General features: G+C 42.4%; 1 protein-coding gene across 3 annotated transcripts in view; it reads right to left on the reverse strand.

Moving 5' to 3' along the window:
- Positions 1–26,488, reverse strand: part of grin1a (glutamate receptor, ionotropic, N-methyl D-aspartate 1a) — a 32,090-nt gene that overhangs the window by 2,737 nt on the left and 2,865 nt on the right. The window contains exons 2-20 of one of the 3 annotated variants that reach the window (XM_054612530.1): positions 25,785–25,919; positions 23,786–23,962; positions 19,637–19,699; positions 18,759–18,856; positions 17,429–17,550; positions 16,258–16,432; positions 14,931–15,075; positions 13,084–13,170; positions 12,559–12,694; positions 12,118–12,245; positions 10,024–10,188; positions 9,332–9,450; positions 8,855–8,967; positions 8,154–8,302; positions 7,885–8,042; positions 7,174–7,335; positions 6,737–6,846; positions 6,224–6,369; positions 806–916 (exon numbers count right to left, since the gene is read on the reverse strand). In XM_054612530.1, coding sequence (XP_054468505.1) covers positions 806–916; positions 6,224–6,369; positions 6,737–6,846; positions 7,174–7,335; positions 7,885–8,042; positions 8,154–8,302; positions 8,855–8,967; positions 9,332–9,450; positions 10,024–10,188; positions 12,118–12,245; positions 12,559–12,694; positions 13,084–13,170; positions 14,931–15,075; positions 16,258–16,432; positions 17,429–17,550; positions 18,759–18,856; positions 19,637–19,699; positions 23,786–23,962; positions 25,785–25,919 — 2,499 coding nt within the window. The remainder of the gene's footprint in view (positions 1–805; positions 917–6,223; positions 6,370–6,736; positions 6,847–7,173; positions 7,336–7,884; positions 8,043–8,153; positions 8,303–8,854; positions 8,968–9,331; positions 9,451–10,023; positions 10,189–12,117; positions 12,246–12,558; positions 12,695–13,083; positions 13,171–14,930; positions 15,076–16,257; positions 16,433–17,428; positions 17,551–18,758; positions 18,857–19,636; positions 19,700–23,785; positions 23,963–25,784; positions 25,920–26,488) is intronic. The other 2 variants (XM_054612531.1, XM_054612532.1) reach the window with 2 other exon arrangements.

Here is a 26,488-nt window from a genome sequence, read left to right on the forward strand (position 1 = left end):
AATCCTGAAATAAACATGTTAAAAAGTAAGAAAACACATTAGTTGTTTCTTCCCACGAGGACCGGCCATCACGACTACCTTGGAAATGGATTTTGGAATAAAAATGACAAAACCACCAGCGCATGCATTTCAAACCAAAAGCGAACCGACAGCGACTGAATAAACCCAAACGGAGGAAGAACAGGGATGGGATTGGTGCAAAGAAACAATGGATATACAAAGGATCAAGCATTCAAAATGACAGGACACAAACACAAATATCTCTTGTACGCTTCAGTACGGTACACACACCACAACGCCACCAACTACAGCACACAATCGCCAGAGTCCACGTCCAAACCAGAGGCAGGGAGGAAGAGCAGCCCAAGACAAAACACCACTGGCGGACTGCGTGCTTTTGTCCCCAACCCCCTAGTGGAACACGCCACTAACCCATCAAAATCCCCCTAAATGATCCTGGACACCTGGGAAGCCCCCTCGCCAAATCCAGACCCGAGCTCCTGGCCTGACCTGAGTCCCTGCACTGATGCCCTTTCGGCCCGTAGAGGACGGGCAGATGCTAGATGGTGATGGCTGATCGATGGTGAACGGACAGACACGTGGCAGAGGCCGCGGAGCCGTGTGGAAATGGGTGGGTGAGCGGAACATGGAACTCCCTCTCGGTCGGATATGGAGATGTAGGCAGAGAGGACAGAGGAGTAGAAAGGAGAGGGTTGAGAGTAGAGACAGAGGAGGAGACGGAGACGGAGAGGAGAGCGAGAGGGGAGAATAAACAGGGGAAGATGTTGCTTCTTCGTCTCCTTACCGTGTCTTTGGAGGACCTACGTCTCTTGATGCTGGAGGCCAAGGTGGTACTGATGGACCTAAAAGAGGCTTTCTTTTTGGGGTCGGGCTCTGCTCTACCACTTTTCCTATCCTAAAATGAATATATGTAGAAACATTATTCATGTCCTTTTGGCTGGGGTGATAACCGTGGTTCCAGTCTCACCCTTTCTCTCTTTCCACCACCACCATCACCCACCACCCCAGTAAACCAGTAAACCGCCTTACTTAACAATGTCTAAATAGAGGGAGGGTCCTTGTGAGAAAGACTACAGCGTTTGGAAATGTAAAAATGCGCAAAGAGGGAGAAAGAAAGGGATAAAGCCTGTTAGATGTGAGAGTGGAAGCAGTGTGTTCAGCCTGACATGAGGGCATTGGTCTACATTTTTTTATGGGATATTGTCACACTGGGACTGCACAAGATGGCACGGTAGTCCTCTACGAATGTGCTGACACATTCACCCGGCCCCTAGAAATGCATTGGAATGAGGGATGACTAGTAAAGATGTCAGTGGGTGTGATACCAACGGTGCACTACCGAATATTCTGCCTGCATGCTCGCTATGGCCTGAACACACAGTTGCAACTTCCTCATCTTAACACACAGGTGATCTTACATTAAAAATGAAACATCTTAAGAAATACGACTTTACAAAAATATCTAAAAACTACTCTGTACTCGGTTGTGACCGAGGTCAGAGCTCTGGGAACATTTAGAAATGAATTCGTGGTTAAAAATAAATGAATACAAATATTAAGCAAGAGGCAGTTTTAACTATACCCTTACAAGATGGTGAGCCAATTTGGGGCCCTCCCTCTCTCATACCATCAGAGTGCCCCAAAGCTACTCTCAGCAAAATAACTGGGTGTTTGAGTGCAAAATAATAAAGAAAAAAAACTCATATTAAGGTATTCTTACATCCTGAGTCTCTAGAGAGGAAGAGGGCTGCATAGGGGGAGAAAAGGAAAATAAAATAAATTTCCATCCACTTGATCGTTATTACTTTAAAGATGAGCCTTAAGCCAAAGCCGAGGGAACCAAAAAAAGGCGCATAGTTTAAAAAAGGACTAGCAAAGCAAACATCCACATCCAAAGCCAGGCAGGTAAAAAAAGTCGAGAAGCTACAGTATCTGAGACCACTAAGATGCATATCAAAGAGGGAAACAACAGCGACAAAAGTCAGTAATTTAAGCCCATTTAAAGACATTATACCTGAAAGTGGTATAATGGAAATTCACCCCACACACAAGGGAATGGGATGGAGAATGAGGAAAAAGTGCATTAGAAGAAAAAAAAAGGTATTTAAAGGAATGTGTCACCTATAGCTGCAAAATAAAATCTAAATTGAAGTCAAAGTCACTTTCTGCTTGATTTCAAGATGAGCTGAGCAAATGGAGGCTAAAGAGTGCTTTTTCTAAAATAAAATAAAGCGCTCTAAGGTGGATGTTAGTAAAGTATAAGTGAAGGATGAGTGAGTAGTTGCAGGGAGGGAGGCCCTTTAGCCGGCCGGGGCAGTGTGGTGTGAATTTCAACATGCCAAAACATTTTATGGATGGAGAGAAGGATTTCAGAAAAAAGGAGGGGAAAAACATAAAATAAGTTAACACAAAACAAATAGCATGATAAATCAATCCTGGCCAGCACTGGCCCCCACTGGTACATCCGTTTTCATCAGGTCACATGACTAGGCACTTTTTGGGCACATTTGTATCACCCATCACCCCACCAACCAGCGCTTTCTCTCTCAAACCCCCAATGACTCGATATCAGGTGGCGAGCAGGCGTTAGCTGGCGTGGAGGATAGATGAGAGCTGGCAGGCGAGTGATTGGTGCAAGGCATCACTCGATTTTATTGCAGGTGATGGTAAGTAAAATGCTTTTCCTGTTGGAAGATGACATCTCATGTTAGTAAATGGTGGAAGTCAGACTGTGTGCCTCTAGCTGCAGGCGTCTTGGTTCAGGAGAAATCAATGCCTCAGTGACCTCACTTCTCTTCTTTAAGCTTTACTTTTCCCCCCATTTCTTACACGTGGGAGACCTCTAGAATGTAGTCCGGCCGCTCTGAGCCCTGATGAGGTGCTGCGTGTGCACAGTCCCGGCCATGCGCGGCATGCTGGACCCTCAGATGAAACGTGGCATGGGACTTTCACAGTGCACAGCAGCCGCCTGTTTCTTGTTCGGAAACAAGAAGCGAGCCGCTGCAAGTGCGTCACCATAACACGCCATAATCATCATCACGCAACAGAGAGTTTCTGAAAAGTTTGATTTTATCTCAAACTGACAGCAGTTTCAGTTTTGTTCAGACAGTGCACTTCTGAGTAACATCCGTTGCAAAAGAGACGTGTGCAGCCTCTCAGTGATGTAGTGGTAAATAAAATGATGATGATCTTTATCAAAATTCATGCAACTCTTTATAGTAAGTAGGATAAAGACCACATTGCAAATATAATATATTTGAAGCTGGCCAACATTAGCCCATTATTGATATAGTGGCATTAGCACCAATATATATTTTTTAAATGTGTAGGTAGACCATTAGAAATGGTTTTTGATTTCTTTTAATTGAGATTTTTCAAACATTATACTATTATTGCTGGCTTCATGCGTTTCATAACGCTGAAAACCCCAAGGTAGTAGCAAAGTGCAGCTCGCTGCAATAATAAAAAAATTCTGTGGCAGGGAGGCATGTTCATGTGTTAGTTTGTTTCATTTTTCGATTGTTGTATCGGTTGTGGAATATCGTATGTGTTTTTTTTAATTGCCATAGTCTCTAAAGCTGCAGCACATTTCTCCTAATGGAAACGTTTTTGCAGTGCTGTGGCTAGGTTGCCCTTGTCTGCCACCGTAGATAGTGTAAAAAAAAGTTACGGGCTGTCTATTATTTTACAAAAGAGAAAAATCGTTTCTGTGGCAACACAGTACATTTGTTCCACTTGCTTTGTTTAATGTAAATTATAAATTAAGATCATCAACATTTAAATCAGCTTCAAAAGGGCTAATTGATCTTACCAAAAAAATTGAATAATTACCCCCACCTCATCTCTCTGGCTACAGCTCCTTAAAGAACAGCATAGGCATGCAATCCTTACAAGGCATGCACCTTTATTTCTTTGTAAAGCAATGCGGGAGCAACGATTGGTGTTGTTGAAGTCAATGAACTCATATTTCAAGGGCTTATGAGCATTAACAGCATGAGGAGGATGAGTTGGGATGTAGGACATAAACAGATTTGAGTTAGTCAGAAGTGCAAGTCTCTCAGGTAACCTCTCTGTGTCTAAAGGTATGTGGGTGCACATTGCACAGTGCTTTGCATAGTACACCAACCCGAGGCAGTGTAAGCACATTAGTACATACAAACACACGCACAAGCAGTCAAAATGATGTCAACAATGGGTCCGCAGGTTTCAGTGCCTGCTGTACTAAGGAAGGAGGAGGCCACATAAACTGTGATCTTAGATTTTCCATCGTGATGAGCATGTGTCCCACATAACTAAGCTGTCATTTTAATATGCGAGAATTAGATCACGTCGCGTAATCAAATCAGTGCACCCAAACAGTATGAATAATATTCACGCCGAACAGAACAGATTGTATTGGCTCGACTTGACATGGCGGGCTCAGTCTGCACTAGTTTGCATGAGACCCCCATCACGGCGGTTCTATTTAGGGCAGTGAGACACCGTGTGTGTCCGTTAATTTGGCTGGAGGGGCCCACGGGGACGGTCGATGAGCAAACATGAGCATGCATGAGCCATCTTTGCTCAGCGGTGCAGAGAAATCAACGTGATCATCGCTGACACAGAGCTAAAACGCGCTGCTCCATAGGGTAGTTTAGTGTGTCCCTCTCCTTTCCCAGTAATGACCCCCCTCCCCCCATCTCCCTGCATGCAATCGTCTGCTGTATGCGCTTAGAGAACGCACATCCATATGAGGACCCTCACGACAGTAACATACATCAGTCAGGTTGATGGCGGACACTCTCAGAAGGGCATTGATTTGCTGACACCTGACACTTGTGCTTTAATACTGTACCTTCTTCCAGCCCTGCTGTCTCTATTCAGCAGGGCCCAACACTGAGCTCTGGTGCAAGCTTTACAGAGACGGGCCGCAATATAGGCTTCATAGTGTGACATGGTCCCCCCCCCCCCAACCTCTGGGCTATCCAATCAGAGAGTGAAACCATCAAGAACGAAGGGGGGAAGGGTGTGTGGGTGGTGGAGGGGCGCTCCAACGTTCCAACCATCACAGCCACATTTGATTGCATTAAAAAAACATGGGGCAAATCATGTTCTTAGTCAGCTGAGTGGTGGAATTACTGCTTTATTGCAGCTTAAAAGGGGTTGGTTTCACTCAAATGACAAAGCAGTAAAAAATGTTACTGCTAGCATTACTTGCAATGCAGATGTCTTTGACTCATAAATCAAATACCCCTCACCTCAAATTGAATTGATTTTAAGGCAGGAGACATTTATCTGCATGGCTAAATACCACTTAGGCAAGTCAAACATTTTTTTAATTTGGGTTAGCTGGCCCTTTAAATTGACACCTGATTCTGCTTGCAACGCATGCAAGATATATTTGACTCCCTATTTTGTGTCTCTATTGTTCACTGTTGCATTTACAGTTATGCTGAAATACTGGGAGAGTCGTTTGCGGTGTGATTGGTCCAGGGCATTGATTTTATTCTTTATGCTCTATTTGCATTGTTAGCTCCCGGCTGCTGTTAGTATGGCCTACAGACTAAAGGCAATCAATGATGATGCGATCAAAGTGCATCAACCAAACCGTAAATCCCTGTTTTTATTGTTTTTCTACGCAAAGACATTTGCTCTTTTTACGTTGGCTTCCCAGGTCCACGTCATCTGACCTTATGAAGTGCATAAGCGCCGGAGCAGCAACTTAGAGAATGCTAGGTCATGCCAATGACGTGGGAGGTGAATTATAATTTGGATGTCTGTCATGTTGGAGGGTCAAAAGGCTAATTGTCCTACTGTTACTCTTAACAGCGAGAGCTGGCATGGGGGTGGAAATGACTCTGCGAGTTAGTTACATACTAATGAGGGGGTCCCGACCACAGCTTGACTTCCAGAGGCCTCCTTAGTGTCCTGCAGGCACACACAAGAGACACAGGCGCCATTGGCCTCTGGGAACTGTTAGGATCTACACGGTGGCCACTGAGGATGCCTTACGGTGCACGAATGCATCGGAGATCACGGTTTTCTCATACGGTGATCTGGCAGTCTCACCACCACTGATGTGCAAAAATAAAAAAAACTCCCAAAAGAGACAGAGAGACAGAAATCCACCACCAATAAGGAGGGGGGCTCTGTCGGCTCTTTTGCCACCCCGGCCTCAGCCTTTCCACCCTGGGTGTGAGCGAGCAGAGGGGATCAATCCTACCTGCAGGTTCTTCCTCCAAACATTGACCGCCGCAAAGGCGAGCTGCATCTGCTTCCTGCGGGCGTCTTTATGCCGCTTATAGGCGATTTCAATGAAGATTAGGAAGATCCCTGCGGCTATTCCTCCTGCCACAAGCATGAAGACCCCTGTTGCGGAGGGAAAGACAGAGAGAGAGCAGAGGTGGAGATACGTGAGGTGCTGGTCTACAACCCCGCCGCGCCCGCTGAGCATGAATGCATGGTCTGCCCGTCATGCTCGGCGGGCGCCCCTCTTTTGTTTTCCAAGCAGCCCCTACTGACGAAGGCAGCTGCGACCCACACAATATTAACCGAAACCACAACCGCACAAATCCACAGCACAAGATACTGTACGGCACACTTCCACAGAGCACCCACGCCGACACTAAAACAACGATTTTGTAAAGGTATTGGACAAAAAAGGGCTACAGTACCTTACCACTGCAGTTTTTGTCCAATCACTTTTAACGCTTTCTCTACGCCTTAAGGACCATACCTGCCATGTTTTCAAAGGTGAGTGTGGCTGGGGCATTGCTCCGTGAGTCACACTCCTGGTATCTCACCCAGGTTTTATCTAGGTCTTCCATGAAGCCGTTCTCATGAGAACTGCAGGGGGTTGGGGATAGTGGGGAGAGAGGTGACAAAGTTAATATGCGCCGTGAATACGGCGGGGAAAATCCGAACCGCTCACTCCCAGAAAGCAACACAAATGAGACAGCAGGACAGTTGCACTGACAGACAGACACTGACTAGACAGAGACAAACACACAAGAGAGGGGGCAGGATAGGGGAGATACAGAGACAATAGATGTAACATAAGGCGATGTATTTTGATGGCTATAAAAGGTCAGTATGTGACCGTCAAATCATATTGACAAGAAACCAAAAAAAAAAAAAAGTCATACGAGTAATGCAGCTTCGGCTGGGACAGACCTGAGAATGGCCAGGGACACATTCTGTTTCCAGGGGCTGTCCTTGCGCATGCCTATGCCAAAGCCCGAGCGGAAAAACAGCTCTCCCGTGGTCACCAGGTCGCACTTCTGCGAAGCTTCAAACTCCAGCACCGCAGAGTCCCAGATGAAAGCATGCAGCTTGCTGTGGGGGAGGGGGAGGGAGGAGGGAAGGGGGGAGGAGGGAGGAGGGGAAGGAGGGGGTTACGGTGCAACAGTACAATGATTTACATACACATTTACGGCTCCCACCCCTCTCTCTCTCTCGCACACCAGATCGTGTGTGTCATTCAGCGTTTACCAGCAATCTCTACCGCTGCTTATGGCCCAAATGAAATCCAATGCCAGATGGGTGAGGGCACGTCCCCCCATTGGATTCCCCCCATCTCAAAGATGTTCGTCTGGGTACAACCTGAAAAAGGGTGCTCCTCCACTCAATGTTAGCTTAACCTCACACTGGTGCCAGTGCTGTTGACACATCCTCACTTGCTCTCCTGTCCCTGATGTCTGTCTTGGCTGGGCGATGGGCCCGGATCAGTGGGAACGCCGCAGTAAGTCCTGCTGCGCTCGCCTGGTCCAGAGGTCCATGACCCTCACCCCTGAGCTGACTGGACTGGCCCTGGTCTGTGTGTCTGATAGGGTCGAGCAGCCGGCCGACTCGTGCTCTGGTCGGCCCGGCCTGGCCGAGACTCACTTGTCACGCACGGCCTGGATAGCCTCGGCGGCACTCTCATAGTTGTGCTTCTCCATGTGGCGGTACATGGTGCTAAGCTCCACCTGCCGCCGGAAGTAGATGTCCACGGAGCTCTGCTTCACCGTGGCGTAGATGAACTTGTCGGATGGGTTTCTCAGCTGCATAAAGAGACAGGGACAAGACACAGTTGAGTAATGTCTACTTCATTTTTAAATGTAGATCATCATTTTTTGGTGTAGTACCATGGTCTACTATCACCCTGTACTCACCCTTGGGTCGTTGATGCCGGTGATGCGCTCCTCAGGCCGGTCCAACACAAGGAAGGCAGCCAGGTTGGCAGTATAAGAAGCCACAATGATCATGGCAAATCCGGCCCACACCATGCCCAGGATTCTCGCTGAGAAGCTGCGCGGCGCACCTGTGTGGTGAGCTCAAGGTTCAACTTTTCAGCGCAGTAACTTTCAAAGTCTAATTGGATTAGTCATGCAGAGTAGTTAGCTGGATACTGCTAATAACACTGCTACTTCTGTTACAACAACTACTGATACCGATGATCATTAACTTATATATTCCAGTTCTGATGAATTATAATAAGCCCTTTACTTGCATAATAAAGACAACATGACTTTTACAATGAAATAAAAATATAGACCGCTAAAAATACCAGACATGAAAAGGAAAATTGAAAGACAAATTAAACAAGCCAAAGCAACAGGTATACACTGTTAAAAGACGAGACGCATCACGGTCTTTCTTGCAAAATGTGATTTGAAAGGAATTAATGTGTCATCCTCAAAGAAAACATGACAGTGAGGCAACGCCTGGAGCCACAAACGCCTTGATTTTGCTCTTTATACTACCGGAAAAACTGTGTAAAGACCAAAGTCAACAGCATTACAGTGTTCTGAGAGAAAGCCATCATTTACTAGTGATAAGGGATGATTTGGGTATTTTTTCTTTTTTATCTCACCTTCTCCTATACCAGAGTTCAGCAACACTCCCCAGGAGAACCACATAGCAGATGATAAGGTGAGGGCATCTTCTTCTTCCTCTTCACTGTTTACTTTAAATCTTCCAAACGGGCTAGAGGGAAGAAATTGGGTGGGTTGCAGGAGATAAAATGAGAAACTGCAGAGAACCTGTAGAGAGGAAAAACCCTGGCGACCCCAGGCAGGGGGAAGGGAAGGGAACATGAGCGAGCAAAGCAAGAGGGGAGACAAACTCGAAAAGAAAAAGAGACAAAGACAGGGGCACAGGGACAGAGCGGTGGGATGGTTGGAGCCAATCTTCACCTCTGTCTGCCTTCCTGTCCACACCGAGGGAAGATCTACAGCGCTCGGGAGCGCATGTACACACATGTACGCACACACTCATTCACTGATTCAGTCGTGGATACACGTAGAAACACACATGGGCACACGCATACAAGCACAGGTCCCCCTTGTACCTGAACCGGTCTAGTAGGTAAAGCATCACCGCCACCACATGCACCGAAAGACCCACCAGCAGCCACAGCGTGCTTTGGAACGGCTGCATGAACGAGTCCAGCGTACTGCGAGGGATTTCCTGAAAACACACAACGCAGTTAGTAATCGATTCATAATCAACTTTTATGACCTTACGTTTGCATATTATAGACTTACATAATAAGTCTGTTTCAATGTTTATCTGATCTTTGTGTATTTTACATATTTGTTGACCAGTTTTGCTATTTAGTGTGAGACTCATGAAATTTGCTTGAGTTGTGAAGTCGATCCCAAAGAACTTCAAGGTGGCATTCATTTGTATTCAAAGACACATGGTCATGGCTGACTTACTTGAAAAGTCAGCACTGCCTCATGATAATAACGGACAAAAATGAATGAACACAGTGTGCTAAGAGATTATCATTGTTTCAAACAAATATGGAAATTAATGAAAACTAATGGATACCCGGAAATAGCACAGTAGACATTTTGTACACTAAGATGCAGTATTATTATTTGGAAAAAGGTGATGTAAAGTTTATTTACAGTAAATGCACAAGGGATAAAAAAAAAAAAAAAATGCCATAGAATTCTTCAACTGAAAGTTGCATGCAACTCCACTGTGGTTGTTTGACTCCATAGAGTACCCAATGGGCTAGAGGTGGACACTTACCTTTTTAACAAGGATGGTGAGGCCTTGATATTTAAAGGGTTTGGAGAACTCGATGTACTGGGCTCGTTCGTTGTTTATAGTCAGTGGGGCTACAATCATGTCAGCCAGGCCCCCCAGGAGCTCTCCCATCATGCCATTCCACTCTTTCTTGTTACTGTTGTTCACCTGAGTCCCCAAAAAGAAGGTGTTAACATGAGAATCAGCCATCAACCTGCTGTCGTCTAGACCACAGAATGTTTCCAGGTTTTAAGGATTTGGGTTAAGCCCAGTGGGAATAGAAGTTCTCAGCGTGCTCCTCATGTTTAAAACTGGCTCCGTCTTACGTAAGAGAGCCTGCTTATTTTCTGGAATTGATAAGATCATGCATTCATGCCTACAGGATAGGCCTTTTCTGGGTTAGAGATGAATGTTTTCACAGAAATAACATATCTATAGATATAAAACGAGCTGAAACTTGCTATAAAGCTCTGATAAGCCGATGGGACCTGCAGAAGTCATTACAAGCGACTCCTTTGACATTGTCACATTGATTTTCATTGTCATTCGAGTTATAGCCTTTAAACTATTGTGTGAATTGATTTGAGTACAGGACTATTAGGTTTTATTGTTCATACATTCAGATAATGGTTCTCAAACAAAGAGCTATAAAAAATATATTGATCCAGGGATTCAAATTACGGGTTATTGTTAAGAAATTTTCAGTGGAAAAAATAAGTAAATAAAAACAATATAATATATAACGATATTATACATTGGTAGCTATTATTGGACACATATGACGCACATTATTAAACGTACAGTAACTATGCGCATACTCTCTCCATTCTCCAAAATGACTGCTATTAGTGATACAATTCTAATGATTATTCTTCCATCTACAAGAAACCTGATTGTACAAGCCCTCACCAATGGCCAAACCGAGAATGGTTCATGTCATTCATCAATTCAAAACACCACATAGACCGAACACGCAGGTTATGAAGGGACAGAATTCATAATATAACAAACTTAATAGCCTACCAGTGTTTGATAAATAGTCCATGATGTTAGTGAACACATGTTAGCCTAAAAACTTCTAACTTAGAAAATAACCAACCTTTATAACTGTCAACAAATCCACCATTAGCTAAGCTAGCGTAAGCTTATAAATGTTAGCTAAACGGTTGCCATCAGCTAACTGTTAGCTAAAACTTAATTTGTTGTAAATATATAGGTAAGTTAGCAAACTGTTGAGGGACAATGACATCTTTTCTGAATAAGCAGCAGATTTGTATGAGCTGAAGGTACTTTTTAAAAAATATATTGTGATTCAATCCATTTTCCATTTTATTAAAGCCGTTGTATTTCCAATTTTAACTGGGGTAGGTGGCGGCGCCAAGGGTTGGGCATGGGGGGCAGGTCCCCCAGATAGGCCAACACATAACAGTATTGGTATTGGTAAGTCCATGGACATTCAACAATTTGTTACATTTACTTTAAATATAAATCCAAAGTAGTGAGCTTCTCAGTTTCTCAGTAGCCCCAGTCGGTCCACCACAATAAAATAATCACAGGGGCGTCAGTGACCATATGTCATTACTTAGATTGTAAATTAAAACACGTTTTTCAGTTACTCTATGTCAAGGCTGAGGTGAGACGAAAGTCAGAGGTTGAAGAACTTTATCACTGACAAATAAAAAGAAAGTTTTGAAGTATCGTGTTTGTTTTGTTTGACAGTACCATTCTTTTGCTATGGATATATTCTTATTTTTTCCCTGATAGATGTTCAAGTTGGCTTTATATGATATTATGTTCCTTTCATGTTGCAACCAATTGACACTTCCAAATTGACTACAACACTTAGGGTGATGCTGCTCATCTAATCCCTTTAGCTGGACATTTAAAAACTGACACCAGATCAATGATGACGTGCAAGTTCACCTGCTGAACATTTTTTTATCTTTGGGTCACCCTTCGCTACTGTTAGTGGGGTAAAATAATAAGGTTAATATATAAAATATTAAAGTTATCTAAGGTACGGAATGTGAGGTAATGCGTGCAACCTGTGCCTCATGCAAGACTACTACAAACGTGGCCATTGAATGCAAAACTAACCCGCTCCTGAGTTCCGAATTTCCCATCAGCCACCAGATGCACCTCATAGGTGAAGTTCATTGTCATAGCCAACTTGATGAGGAGATCAACACAGAATCCATAACAACATTGGGGCACAATTGGACGTCCTGTAACAAAACCAGCAACAATTGCAAGTTACAATCACTCTTGAGGAAACACGTTATGTTTTTTTTTTATCCAAAGGCGGCGCACGTGGACTGAACGAAATGCGTGACATTGCACTGCAGACGACCACACACAGTCACGACATACAGACCAAGCATGTCCCAGCATCCCATCAACCACTCACTCTGAATGGCACACTCAGCTACATGCATACATATATAGATACCTACTGCATATATATGTATGCATCTCCAGTGGGTGTTTGGCGGGTGCAGTAAAAGCACAGTGATAGAAGAAACGTCCCTGATAGGTTACCTGGGATGGTCTCATTGGGCCCAGTGCAGATAACCTTTTTAATTAAGACTCCATTTAAAGTCATTTCCTCCTTGCATGTTCCGTCCAGCTGAGTGGGTTTCACATACACAAATGGCTCCTGGTGTATCGTCACTATCTACAACAGATGGGACAAAAAGCTGTTCATCAGACAGTAAGAGCTGGATCCGTTTCGATCCTGACTTGAACGAGAGAGAGAGAGAGAGAGAAAAAAAGAAATGGAAGAACCCAGCAGATACACAAATACCCAACAAACCCCATGATGCACATGGACGCACAAAGACAGACAGTTGAATGTAAAAATAACTGACGCCTCTTTGCAGGCCTATGACAAATTTGAAGAGATAAAAGTCATAGCAAATATATCACCGCTGCCTTTATGAGCATGGATTATCTTCACTCCCCCTCGGAGAAACAAGCGTCATCGTGAGTGTCTCAGCTCGGGTCCGTACTCTATCTGTGTGGACAAGAACGTCACATTGCAGCAGCAACGTGAAGGCACCCTACCTTTAATCGAGTGGACATCTGGAAGCCCTGCGGTTTCTCAGTCTCTCCTCCGGGCCAGATGATCTTCCGCTGATTGTTCATCACCACCTGCAGAGATGCCGCACACATACACAGTATCATAGGTGAGTGCTGACAGACGGCTTTCTGCTGATGAGGCTCCGGCACTGAGGGGGAGCATCGCTAATGAGTCAGCTTTATATAAGCACAGCTCAGCGGTTTCTTTCATCTACTTCATCGACCTCTGACTTCTGTATCATACCTGAGGGTTTCAGGAACTTATTATTATCACACCTATCAGCAGTGAACAGAGCTGCTGATCCACGCAGTCCTTGCTATTTGCTGTGTTTGCATGGCTGGCCCGTTTAAATATCCAGCATTAACTACAAATGAATATAATTTGGCCGAATAATAGCAATATTTTACATCAGCTTTCACCTCACAGTCTTCATCAGCAGATGGAGTTCGCTCAGTTTACGTGTAGTTACTTCAGTAATGAAGTTCAAAGCTTTAATAATTTATATTTTCTATCATGCACTCCTGTTTTAAAGGCATACACTCTGAAATGAAATTTGTAGTTGTTTTCCAAATTCAATACAAATTGCAACACTTTGATACTTGCATGAGATAATCACCTTTTTCTTTTTTGTTAAATTAAAATGATAGGGTTCTGATGAAGAGTTCAATTATTATTTTTTTGTTGTAAAGCCTAAACCTAACAGCTCCATAATTTGAATGTGGTTGAACAGCAGGCTCTACAGTCTTGAAAGTTGGCCTCTTGGTTTTCACAATAAAAGAAATGGAAACCAGTGGCTGCCTGAAATGTAGGAGATTTGTCTGAGATATTTGGTTGTGCTTTGAAAATTGCTCAGCAAGGATATTTCTTTTAAAAAAAAAATCAATCACATGCATCTACTGCTTGCCATCTGAAACTGAATGTAGTTAAGAGCGGAAAAATCTCCTCCAGCATGGTTTAAGGCAAAGCACGATTCAACCAAAGGTAACATAATGTTACAGCAGTCTATCCACGGCAAATCAGCAAGTATGCTGTTTTCAATACTTATAACTCCCTGAAAATCTTGGTATTGCTGGCCTCCAGTAGTTTGACTTCCCATCAGACATGTGGGCAGTTGTCAGAGATGAAACTGCCTTGAGAGAGGGCAGTGCATTTTAATATGAACTGTTCGTTCCAATTCATTATAGCGATTAAAAATATCAAACTAACTACAAAAGAATGTTGGAGCCTCTATTATTAGATTTGGCTGACCTGCAGTGTTTTTGAGTTGTCCTACATTAAAGGCACAATGAGTAGGTTTGAAAACAACATTCAAAGTCAGCTCAACAAGGGTTACAGAGCTCGCCAGCAGCTGAAAGCCAACCCAGATTCTCTCTTGTTTTGGACGTGCTTTGTCCACTTCGCGTTTTGCATCACTATATTGAATACATTGTTTTTTTCAGCACTGTGTTTGCCATTTTTCGTAGCTTCCTCTTGGATGAGTTATTACGATCTGGCACCTGGTTTCTCCGTCTTTATTGAGGTTCACACCCAGAAACATCCCATCCCGACACCACCACACACTGCTAGTGGGTCATAAGTGAGGATTGAGAGGGATTATTTTCAGTCTATACATTATTTAAGAAAATCCAATTAATTTTGCCTTAAACTGTATTGTACAATAGATGAAAAAAAGTAGGGCTGCATGTCTAGTAAGGAAAAAAATTACTTTGTACACTGAGTAGATACAACTTACTCGTGTACAGTGAGTATAAAATAAAGAATGGACATTAATTCCAATACATTTTCTTAGTTACTTCAAATAGGCCAGAGTTGCCTCTGCCCATCAGTTTACCTGTGTTCCATTGTAAATGCCGACTTGAATGAGTCGACTCTTCTGGTAGTTGAGTATACTGTAATGGGCGTACTTCCTGTCTCCGTCGTCATTGAACTCCACGCGTCCTGTGAGGCCCTCTGGGTATTTAGATGACATCAGCACCCTGTGGCAAGACAATGAAAATTATTTATGTGCGTGAACGGGCGCACACATGCCCATGCATGGATGTCGTTCGTCATTAGGAGTGTCACGGTGCATTTTGTTGTGTAACTTTCGGAGGAAAAACTCAAAGTGCATGAGGTGTAAAATGATGAACAAAGCAGAGCTGTGGTTCTTTGGCTGCGATGATATCTGCTGATTTTGTTACCACATCTGTTTGGAAGCATTGCGTTTCTTTGTTACACTGCGTAGAAACCACCCTTAGTGGGTCAGCCAAAACTCACTTGTAACTAGGAAGTGACAAATATAGAGTTTCTAGTACATTCTGGAAAACCTGAAGAGAAAAAGACTGTTATTCTGTATGGCAGCCAATAAAAAAACAGCAAAAAAGGTAAAATACTTTAGGGACTAATTAATTATCGGTGGGAAACTGACTAATTTCACATAGATTAAATTATTAATCCAAATTTTAATGAAATCCAAAGATAATTAATTTGTTGCATTGAAATCAGCTGTTCTTGAACTGAGAAGACTGAATATGATGCCATTTGGCTAAATTAAGTCAGAAGTTGAGTTTAAAGGAGCAGTGTGCAGATTTATCTAATAGGGAGGTTGCAGATTGCAACCAACAGAATATCCCTCCGCTCACCCCACCCTTTACAAGCATGTCAGAGAACTATGGTGGCCTTCAGGAAACGCAAAAACATAAAAGACTTTCGCTAGAGCCAGTGATTTGGTAGCCCAGAACGGACGAACCATTCTGGGCTACTGTAGAAACATGACGGTGCAACATGGTGAACTCTGTGAAGAAGACCTGTCCCCTCTGTATATATGAAGGACTCATAAGTAAGCATAAACACAATAGTTCTTAGCTTAAGTTGATTATACACTAATAAAAAAATATATATATAAGTATTATGTTCCGTCTCTGCCAATAAATCCCCCAAACCCCGACACACTGGACCTTTAACTAACAAGGTTTTTGAGCCAGTTTCCCAAAAATATTTCCCTCGCCTCCTAGTTAGGAAATACTAAACTAAATGTTGAATGTATTGGTCCTGAAGTTGAAAAAAAAATATGCCCTCTCAACAAAAAAATATATTAAACAGTTGGGATAAAGATTATCAAGACTTTATCACCTTTATCAGCAAAGAAATACATCTGAAGTGTCTGTTTTCAAGCTTACCGTTTAAAGAGTGGCCCTGTTTTCCAGATGTTGGTGTTGCCCACACATCCTCTCGGGGGTTCCGTGATATTCTCCTTCTCAAACAGCTCCTGGATGGACTGAGCCACCACAGCCACCGCATCATTGATATGGGCTGACTCATTCTTCCCGTTGATGAGCTGGAGGCCAATCAGACCTGGGACCAGGCCGACCACAAAAGATAATCACTGACTTGATCAAAATGAAGCCCCTCAGGATCCTTTATGCAATACAAGGAAGTGTAAAAAAACTTATAGGGGCTCCCAGTTTAGACATCCTGAATAAAGGTCAGACATCAGCTGCATGATCCATCTTCGTTGCCCGTTAATCTTGGGGAAAAAATTCCACATTGTGTCATTTATTAGATGAGGCAGCAGAATATATGGATAATTTTGCTGATGTTTCCACTGATGACCTTTTCACAGCATGTGTAAAGGGTCCCTTGAAGTTGGATCTTTTTTTTTTACCTGCACTACCAGCTAAGCTTTGGGGAATCAGCACAGGCAAAGCATTATTTGTGTTTGGAATAAAACAAAAAAAAATACCATAAGACCTAAATCTAAGCTACAATCCAACTTCAGCTAAGTTTTCTGATTGCAACCAGGTCCATCAGCCTTGCAGACTCCTGGAAGAAGTTGCATTGGAGGTGTAGAAGACTTAACATAGACAGGACAACAAACGCTCTGCAGGGGTTGGTTGTGTAAGAGTGCCCGGGAGAGGAAGGGGGGGGGAGACGCTTGACGTTTGTGACCACAAAGTGATAAAATATTGTGAGAGACTCCAGCAACAGAGACAAGAAAAGCTGTTGTAGCTTACCATTCTATCAGTAAAGTGTTGCAAAACTCTTCCTTTGTAATTCATTAGAAATAATGGCATTAACATGGCAGAATAGCAATAGGAATTTACCTTTGGTCCTGGAGGACATATACATTTAAACTTAAAGTGATCTGCAGATACCAATCCATTTAAACCTTTAAACACATCATGCTTAAACGTTTAAATGCTCAACACACAACAAGCAGTTATACAGTTAATCATGTAATGCATCCAACGGTTAATCCCTCTAATCCTGTGTGTGTGTTATGATGGGCCTCTGAGTAAAGCCGGGGGGTTAACTCGTATATTCCCACCAATCTCTGCTGGATGAACGTACCGTCTGGCGCCTCGCTCAGGGCTTTACCCGACATCTCCCGCTCGCCCACCAGCCACACGTACCCCGAGCCCGTCATGTTGAGGAAGCGGGCAGCCTTGTACACTGCGGCAGCGTCCTCCTCACTGGAGGTTGACAAAAGGTTGTTTGTTTGCTTTTTTAACATCACAGCACAATGAATGAAAGTGAAAGGAAGACATTCGATGTTCACTCATTGGAGTGATTGATTTATTCACAGTAGGTGTATGTCCAGCTGATTACTACAAATTACTACAGGACATTACTTTACTGGGATTTTTTTAATTTGGTTTTTATTGGATGGCTGATTCTCTTAAGGCAGACAGGAAACAAGCGATGACAGAGAGGGACATAAAGATCCAGAGACGTTGCAGCTATGTGTTATGTGCCTTAAAGGGGACATATCATGTTCATTTTCAGGTTCATACTGGTATGTAAAAGTTTGTACTAAAACATGTTTACATGCTTAATATAAAGAAAAACATTATTTTTTTCATACTATCTGTGTGAATGCACCTGTATTCACCTACTGTCAGAGACACCCTCGTTGCCAGGTGCAACAGTAACGCCGGCCCCTGACACCTCCTTACTGATCTCCTACATACGTCATGCAAGTTGTGAAGGACGGCTATGATTGGTTGGGGGTCCAACATGTGGTCTGCAATGTTTCTTGTTGAGTCACGGCGAGAATTATAGCTTAATCTGAATCAGTGACCATCTTGGAAATAACATGCATCTAGTGCAGCGTTTCATTAAACTGTAGACTCATTTCAAGAAAATCTTTTTCTCAAATCTGTGTGAAATACAGGTACATAACTCAAAAGCCAACCGTAACTGAACATAAGGATCCACAGCTGGATCCAGCAGAGGGTTTAGGTTGAATTAAGTTTAAGCTAAATCATTATTTGATTTATCGATAAGTAGATCAAGAGGAAATTAATTGGCACATTTTTTGATAATCCATTAGTTATGTAAGAATTTTTCAAGCACAAATGCAAAAATATCCTCAGTTCCAACTCCATTTTTTTGTTCTTTGTTTTATGTTAAAAATAACATTTGTTGCTTATATAGACATTCACTTGTAACATGCATTTTTTATTAATTTCTGACACTTTATAGTTTGAAAAACGATCAGTGAATTAACTAACTATGAAAAGAATCCGTTTAAGTATCACCTTTACCATCAAAATGATCTTGTTTCCCTGTTCGTTCTTGGATCATGGATAGGGTGTTTTTAATCAGGCTTAATACCTCGATCATTAGCCCCATTGGGACTTGGGTAAAATTTATGAGTAATTTGAGACACAAATCTCACCTGGCGGACAGGATGATGACTCGGGCCTCCAGCTCTTTCGCCTCCAGCAGCAGGGCAGTTAAGTTAGTCTCCTGACTGAACTGGAGGACTTTCTCTGCCTGTGATCAGGGCATAAGAAAGGTCAAGCCAGCTACTTTTCCCTACCTTAGACGCCATGCTGCTTCTTTACCTGCTTGGTTTCGAGCTTGGACGATTTAGTTTGAAAACGAGAGACAGATATAAAAAAGGAAAGCGATCCAGGGGAACCGGCTGAACGAAAAAATAAAGAAAAAAAAAAGCTTGAAGGGAAAAAAAAAAACTTTTGCATTTGTTCACATGCAAACTGAGGGTTATCAAGGCTCCAAAGAAGGACGTGCATGTGTTAGGTAAGGGGAAGAAGAAGGTCAATGCAACCAGTAACTAAAAACGGGTGAAGGAGGGGGGTGAGGGGGACGTTTTCCCCTAACAAAAAAACTGCTGAAAACTAGGGAAGTGCTACAGAACAGGAGGAAGTAGCATCTGGGAGACAGTTTTGTCCCACACTACCGGTTCTCCACAAAGGAATGGACTTGCAAACTCTTTTTGTGTGTGAGTATGTGTGTTCTGAGTTCATGCATTCCTTTATTGAAGGAGAAAATGAAAATGATAAAAGCGAGGCGCTGTTCACTGAGATCTTTTTTTTTTCTTTTTTACTGTAATGACCGAAAATTATAGATTTTTCATAACAAAATCATTCTTCATTTAAATCATAGGGAAATGTCTCAAAGTAAAAAATTAAAGAAAACACGTGCTACCAAGAGAGGAACATTTCTGGGTCGGCTGGTGACTGGTTTGGGCTGGTTTCTAGTTGCTACGTTTGGAAAGTTGGTGGGCGGCGTGCATTGACCATGCAAATATACCTTAGGTCCTCGCTTGTTGTCATAGGACAGTTGGTCGAGGTTTTCATAGTTCCTTTTTTTATTCTGATGAGTAATGTGCACAGAGAAAATATGCAGACACAGAAAAATATTATAAACAGTTGAAAATGGGGGGCAGTAAAGCATTCCAACAAATCTCCACTTTTCTGCTTCAAATTGGGATCTTTAACGGTGGGGCTTGCAAAACATCAGAGATGACCACTTTAGAATAAAGCTGACAATGCGGATGATTGTTAAAGATATCAAATATTATTAAGGATGATGGAAATGTATTCATTGTGTTCAATGCATAAATATACCAGCGATGCCGATTCGGCTGCATCAATAAGCTGTAAGAGAACGCACTGGCTCAAGCAATATTCATTACAAAATGCTGAACTGAAGCTCAGCCATCTGGTTTGTTTCTTCTTCACCGTGCTGGAAACTGACATCCCACAACCGTCAACGAGAGCCATCAGATTTTCAACACTTCACCAACACACCAGTGTGATAAGGGTTTTGGAAAACCTTGTTAAAAGTTTTACAATTTGTAAACTTGTAAAGCTGCACTAGGAAACTGCTAACAGATCCAGCCGTCTGTTGAGGTGACACCAGTTCCATCCTTATTTTTATGAACTGGTGTGATCAGACACTTGATACAACACATGAAAAGCCAGAAACCAGACATGAAATTCGATGCAAAAGCTCATAGTATGGATTTCTTTTTGTTTAATGGTTGAACAGATTGTACTAGAGCTGTGATAACCAACTCAATCATTATTTATAGAACCCAATCGAATCAAAGCAAAAGCTTAAATCACAAACACAAATCGATGATTCACGCGAAAAATGAAAACGGAGGCTCTAATCATAGCTGCTAATTCATTCATATATAAAAAAAATAAAATAATTGAAAAACCTATTGCTCTCTCTTTGTGAAATAGAATTAGCAGTGTCATTCCAAAGCTGCAGTTCGATGAATGTTTTGTATCATTTCCTGTTGGTATGAAAAAAAGTAAAGTATATAGAGTGTAAAGATGATATAGAACATACAATGTGTGATTAGTATGTAGTATGGCATTTGGTCACAGCACAACCTACTGACTGACTCAGATTGAACTTGATTCCGGCAGCCGAGGCATCACCATTTTAGATTCCAGTCCGGTTCTGTTAGAGGAGACACTCTGGAGTCCTGCCTGAGACTGGCAGCCATTTTGCAGGAAAAAACACATCATCTCTCTGCTTCACAGGGTTTCTTTCTTACACAGCTGGCTTCACAGCTCACACCTCAGTGCACCGGACCCGCTTTCCTCCCTCCACAGAGTTGACGATGACCAATGCCTCAGTGCATTAATAGGGCTGACAAGGAAAGTCACAACATAAATGCAGCTCACAAACCTACTCAAAATGATTTGTTGAGGTTATTGTTAAAACTTGAATCATAATCACAACTGAAATCATATTAACCAAAATGAAGGATATCTCTCCACTTGATAAGAACATTTCAATCACAGTTTAGGCAATCATAAAACTTTAACAACCATATAATTACCATATAACTGGCATTTACTGAGATAAGCATGCAGAAATCATCTGAGTAACATCCAGCACCAGTCTTTGTCTCCCCCCTAGAGATCTTCTGAGCACTCTATTTTTGTATCCTCAGTCAGGCATTCATATTTCATGTTGTGTTGGTCACATTTGCACACTGGCTAAATCCACCGTGTCCAGAGCCTCTATATGACAGTGGTGACAGTGATCCCCCTGTGACTGTGTGACCTCGCTAACTACTCGCTTGGCTAAAAATAACATGTAAATTCCCTGAGTTTATGCAGCACAACGGGGTGATTAGCGAGAATAACACCTCTGGCTTTTAATTAGAGCATAATGTGACAACGCTGCCATCTGCCACATCCAAACCAACAGCCATTCACATCACCTGACACAGAGAAAGCTGTCAATGCATTTACGGCTTGGGCGTTTAGCTGACATTGTCATCCAAACAAAAGGTACAATAGAAGAGCTGCAGGTGCGATCACCCTGCTGGTGTTGCGAAATACGTGGGAAGTCAGAGCCGAGCCAAGAATGAGACACGCGGGCGGTTTAGGCAACAAACAAATCAAAAATCAGAACTTCTTTGGTTCCTTTGCTCATTTTCTATTCATCATTTCAGCATCTAAAATGTATAACTCCGGATTATTTGACAGCCAGTACATCTCCAAAATGTATCGAGCTTTTACATTTGGTGTTGCTTTTATGATTACATAAAATTAAGAAGTACATCTCAAGGTTATTATGTCCTCTGTTTTTTATTTTTAATTTCCAAAAGAAAGACACACAATTTATATTATTATTTTCTTATTATGAACAAATCCTTAACAGCGTTTAAGTCTGTCTCTTTCAGACTTTTTGAATTCACTATTCGGTCTTTAGCACTCAAGCACATTGGTTCTTCATTAAAGATGTACATTTAAAAACAGGCCACAAATACATGGTTATATTTTTGGTAAAAGGCAGGGGGATTTTTCCAAACAGCTGGGCACTGTAGTGTTTAGCAAACAGGAGAAAATAGTGCATTTGTTGGGGACTATTTTCAGCTGCAGATTAATACACATTTGGTGCCCTAGTAAGTTTTTACAGAAGGACGATGCACGGGAAATTAGTTCAATATAAACTACAGTGTGTGTTCATTGTAATGATGAAATATGTCAGCCAGTGCAACAATGTTAAATAGTTTTTTGCAACAACAATAGAGCTCTATGGCACAGAGGAAGAAGATATGTCAAGCTTTGGTCGTCTCTTGAGATTTATTGGCAGTAAGAAAAATCATGATACCACCAACCTCATCCTTTGAGTTTGATCAGGTTTTCAGTTCACATTTGGTAGAAATTCTAAAATAAATCCTGCTCAGGGCCCCAAAATTGCTCAAGCTGGCCCTGCAGTGCTAACTAAATACGTCGGTAATTAAAGCCTCGTACTTGAGAGAGCTGCAACAACTTCAGTATTTTGAGACTGAATGGGGTGCACAGATGGGTTCATTTTGAGATCCAAACTCATATTATGCTAACATAAAAGGAACTTCCTTGATTTCTCATCAAAGGCTTTTAATACACACATTTCTCTTCTCCAGGCAGTATGTGAGTCATATCTGGATTATTTCTACAGCAGAATTGTTTTAACTTCACGGATGTTGATGCACAATTCAACTTGATTAACCCAAATCTTTTTCTACCGGTGGCTGTTAATCAATGCTGATCCCAGTCACTTAATTCAAGTAGCTTTCACTGTAGCTGTAGCCGCCTTTTGTGAATTACCTCGGTGTGTGTCATATTCAGCGTCTCTTCGGCTTCTGATTTAATTACATCTCCGAATCAGGCTTCATTTCATTCTGCCACACAATTACAGCAAAGTGCCCCGCAGAGGGACAAGCATCACAAGAGTATAGAGAAGAAAGAAAAAAAATATCCCAAGGTAATTTCATCCTTTTTAAATGGATGGAATAGATGGCAGTTGTTTTTCCCCCTCTCGCTCGCTCTCTCTCCCTGTTCCTAAAGGGCATACATCATCGCAGTCTCAAATCTGTTTTGGCTCACAGAAGATCAGCATTTCACTGACCCACATACACTGCTCAGAGCTACACTCAAAATGGGTGCATCAGCGGTATCTGAAAAGGCGAAAAACCATCTCCCATATCATGTGAACATGACCTAGCGGGGTGCGATAAACACAAGGCCTCTGTGTCTAATGAAGCCAGCCATTCATCAGGCCCCGCGAGGAACACCGGACTTCCGCCGTGGCCCCCAATGAAACACCTCAGTCTGTGATGGTTTGCAAAGCCCCAAGTTAAAGTCCACTATTTGGCTCCCAATGTGGATAGACACAGGATAATTTGGACTATGGCGAAAAGCAACGTGAAGATGAGCAAATAAACGTACAAACTCTTGTCAGATTAGACCACATTAGACGCTGTTGATGTCTCTAGGAATGTTAGCCAATGTTTACGGTGAGAGAGAGAGATGTTGCCACACAACAGAAAGGAAAACAGTTACATAGAAGACCATTGAGGTTTCAAAAACCTTACACGCTCACGCGCTCTCATGCTCACACACTCTTGGTAGGGGGGAGGAGGGCCTGGGAGCCGGAGCATCTCACCTTTGTCTCTCTCTCCTCCAAGAGGGTCTCGAGCCTCTTCTGAGCGGCCCGCCCCTCGTGGTCGTCGCTCACTATCAAGATGATGTGGTTCCAGTTGAACTCGCGCATCAGGTCGAACCACACGTGCGCTTGGTGGGAATAGGGAGGGACCGTCCGCAGGAAGGACAGGTGGATACTCTGGGGGGGAGCAGGAGGCAGGAAGTAGAGATTAACTATTGTGGAGCTGTCCATAACAGCTTCATTTTGAATGCATGACTCGTTGCGCAGAACATTTAGAAATAAATGGACAAAAACCTTCCACAAGGGGAGACTTTTTACCTTTTCAAGGGTTATTTAAGTCTTCCCACCAAGTAGAAATACAAATGCTTTTTTATGGCAAATGCACAATTTTTTTTCTTCTAAATAATTTGTGCAAAACTGCCATTTAATTGCAATGAGGATTGATCTTAATTATTGTTCTTTCGGCATGAAAAAAAGGACCTTTTATTTTTTTTGAAACATGCCATTTTTAAGGCCTTTTTTGACATGTCCACACTTTAAGATATTATAGGCTAAAAGGCTACTGCTCAATCCAATGCATAGAAATTAATTGATTTACAGCCAAAAAAGTTACTGCAGATGACGCTAGGCTATAAACCAACTAATCATCACAGTCACATGACTTCACGTCACCAGTAGTCTAAAGGCAGACTATTCGGTGTGATGACGTTATGAAGTCTCATTTAGCTACCCCTTTTTTTTTAAGATGCGGAAAAGCTTCCAAATTCATGAGAGGGGTATTAACAGACATATTTTGTTTAGTAAAACTAAACGTTAAAATCTCTTAACCCAGGACTCATTCCTGCAGCACTCCAGAGAAGGATTGGGAAAATAATCCTAAATTGGTAACGTGTCTGGTTTCTGGCAGTCCGGTGGCCATCTTGGTTTTGAGCCATTTGTGTTGCACTTACAAGGACTGGCCAGTGGTTGGCAGTGTGTGCACTGGCAATTAGGCCATCAAGACCTATACATTCACGAGAAACATGCTTTTAATTAGCCGTCCACTGTAGTGACCAGTATTTGTGAGAGGGTCAACTAAGTACTTTGAAACATCACCTTTCCCTGACCAAGTCGTTTTTATGCCCAAGCTTAACCAAACGTTAACCAAAGCTTTATAACATCATACAAAATATTAATGTTTCCAGTGGGGATTGTTAAAGGTTTTGTAAGACACTACATCAGGAAACACTTTGATGCACTGTTCTTTAAGTATTTTGCTGTGTAATTTGGAGCACAAATATTTTGGAGTACTTGACTGGCCTGCTCAAAGTCCTGACCAGAACCCTTTTTAGGAACGGTGACTGTGAGCCTGCCTCATCACCCAACATCAGTGGCTGACTTTGCTAATGCTCATGAGGCTGAATGAAAATCCTCCCAGAGCCATTTTGGCCATTTAGTGCACTTTTATGACATTTATGTGGAATATATTAAAAGTTGAAATCCCTAGAGCTGAATTTGTTCTAGGGACACCATGCATTAATGATACAATTTAAGTTGGTATCATTAAAGCCAAACTAACTCACTTAAGGACAAGCATCCTGTAAAAAGCAACCTCAATCTATTCCCGGACCTCTCTGGCTCCTTTAAATGTTTGAATTGAATGCCCTTTAATTTGCAAAGAAGTGTCACTCAAATAGGCTTTAAATTGAGTTATTAAAGTCCTTGGTATTTTATTTATGTGATTGCTTTAAAGTTTTCATTTTAGTGGCGTGTGTTTCGTAAAAACATAACTCAGGTCGGAGGCATTATTAATGATGTCCTTTCAATTTTCAGCTGGAAACCCATTTAATCACAGCTCCTCTAATGGACAGTGATGGGACGTTTAATCTCGGAAGCGTTTGAAGCCGCCTCAGGGGAGCTCCTCACTCCATCGCTCTCCGTTCACTCTCTTCCTGTTTTCCTCTCTCTCTCGCTCTCTCTGCCTCTCTTTACGTATCTCTCTCTCTCGTCCGTCACTCACCTTGTCCGAGTAGATGGACATGCGGGTGGTGAGCCCCACCACGGGAATGCGGTAGAAGCCTGCAGTGTATGAGACAGGCGTTGGAGTGAGGTGGTCATTGGACTGGGGAGGGTGACTCACCAGGATAGCGTAGACCTGCAGATGCACAGAAGAACAACACTTAGTCATTCTGAAACTTGCATTCAGACTAAATGAAAACACCACTACTCGCTCTCTGATAAAGACTTAAGACTTAAAGGTGTCCAATATAGACTTGAATCGTTCTTACGTACATGTTTTATAATTTTTGCAGACAACATGTACAAAAGCGTCACATGGGAAGCTGCAGAACGGCCATTATCCTTCTTGGTAAATGAAGTATCAAGCAGCTAAGACAAAGACTAAACATATATAAAACAGTCTTGTCTAGTGTATATTTTTGTTGCAGGCTTAGCAACACTTTGTCATGACCCTGGGCGTCTATTACCGGCAACCTTTAGAGTCAGTTTGAGACGGCTTTAATGTAACTGCAATATCCCATCATAATCATCATTATTAGACGTTCAGAGAAAATCAAGCAGGAACAAGTGTTTGTCTCCCAAAGTAATGGTAATGACGTTTTTTTGCCTTGTTTTGTGTTTATCTTACTACCTATCTAAGTGGTCTTGTTGCCTAAACCTAAGATTATGTACTTATTTTAAGCCCAGCCATGATGTTTTTTACCT

Source organism: Anoplopoma fimbria, chromosome 14, assembly GCF_027596085.1.
Source record: "Anoplopoma fimbria isolate UVic2021 breed Golden Eagle Sablefish chromosome 14, Afim_UVic_2022, whole genome shotgun sequence".
Lineage (NCBI taxonomy): Eukaryota > Metazoa > Chordata > Actinopteri > Perciformes > Anoplopomatidae > Anoplopoma > Anoplopoma fimbria.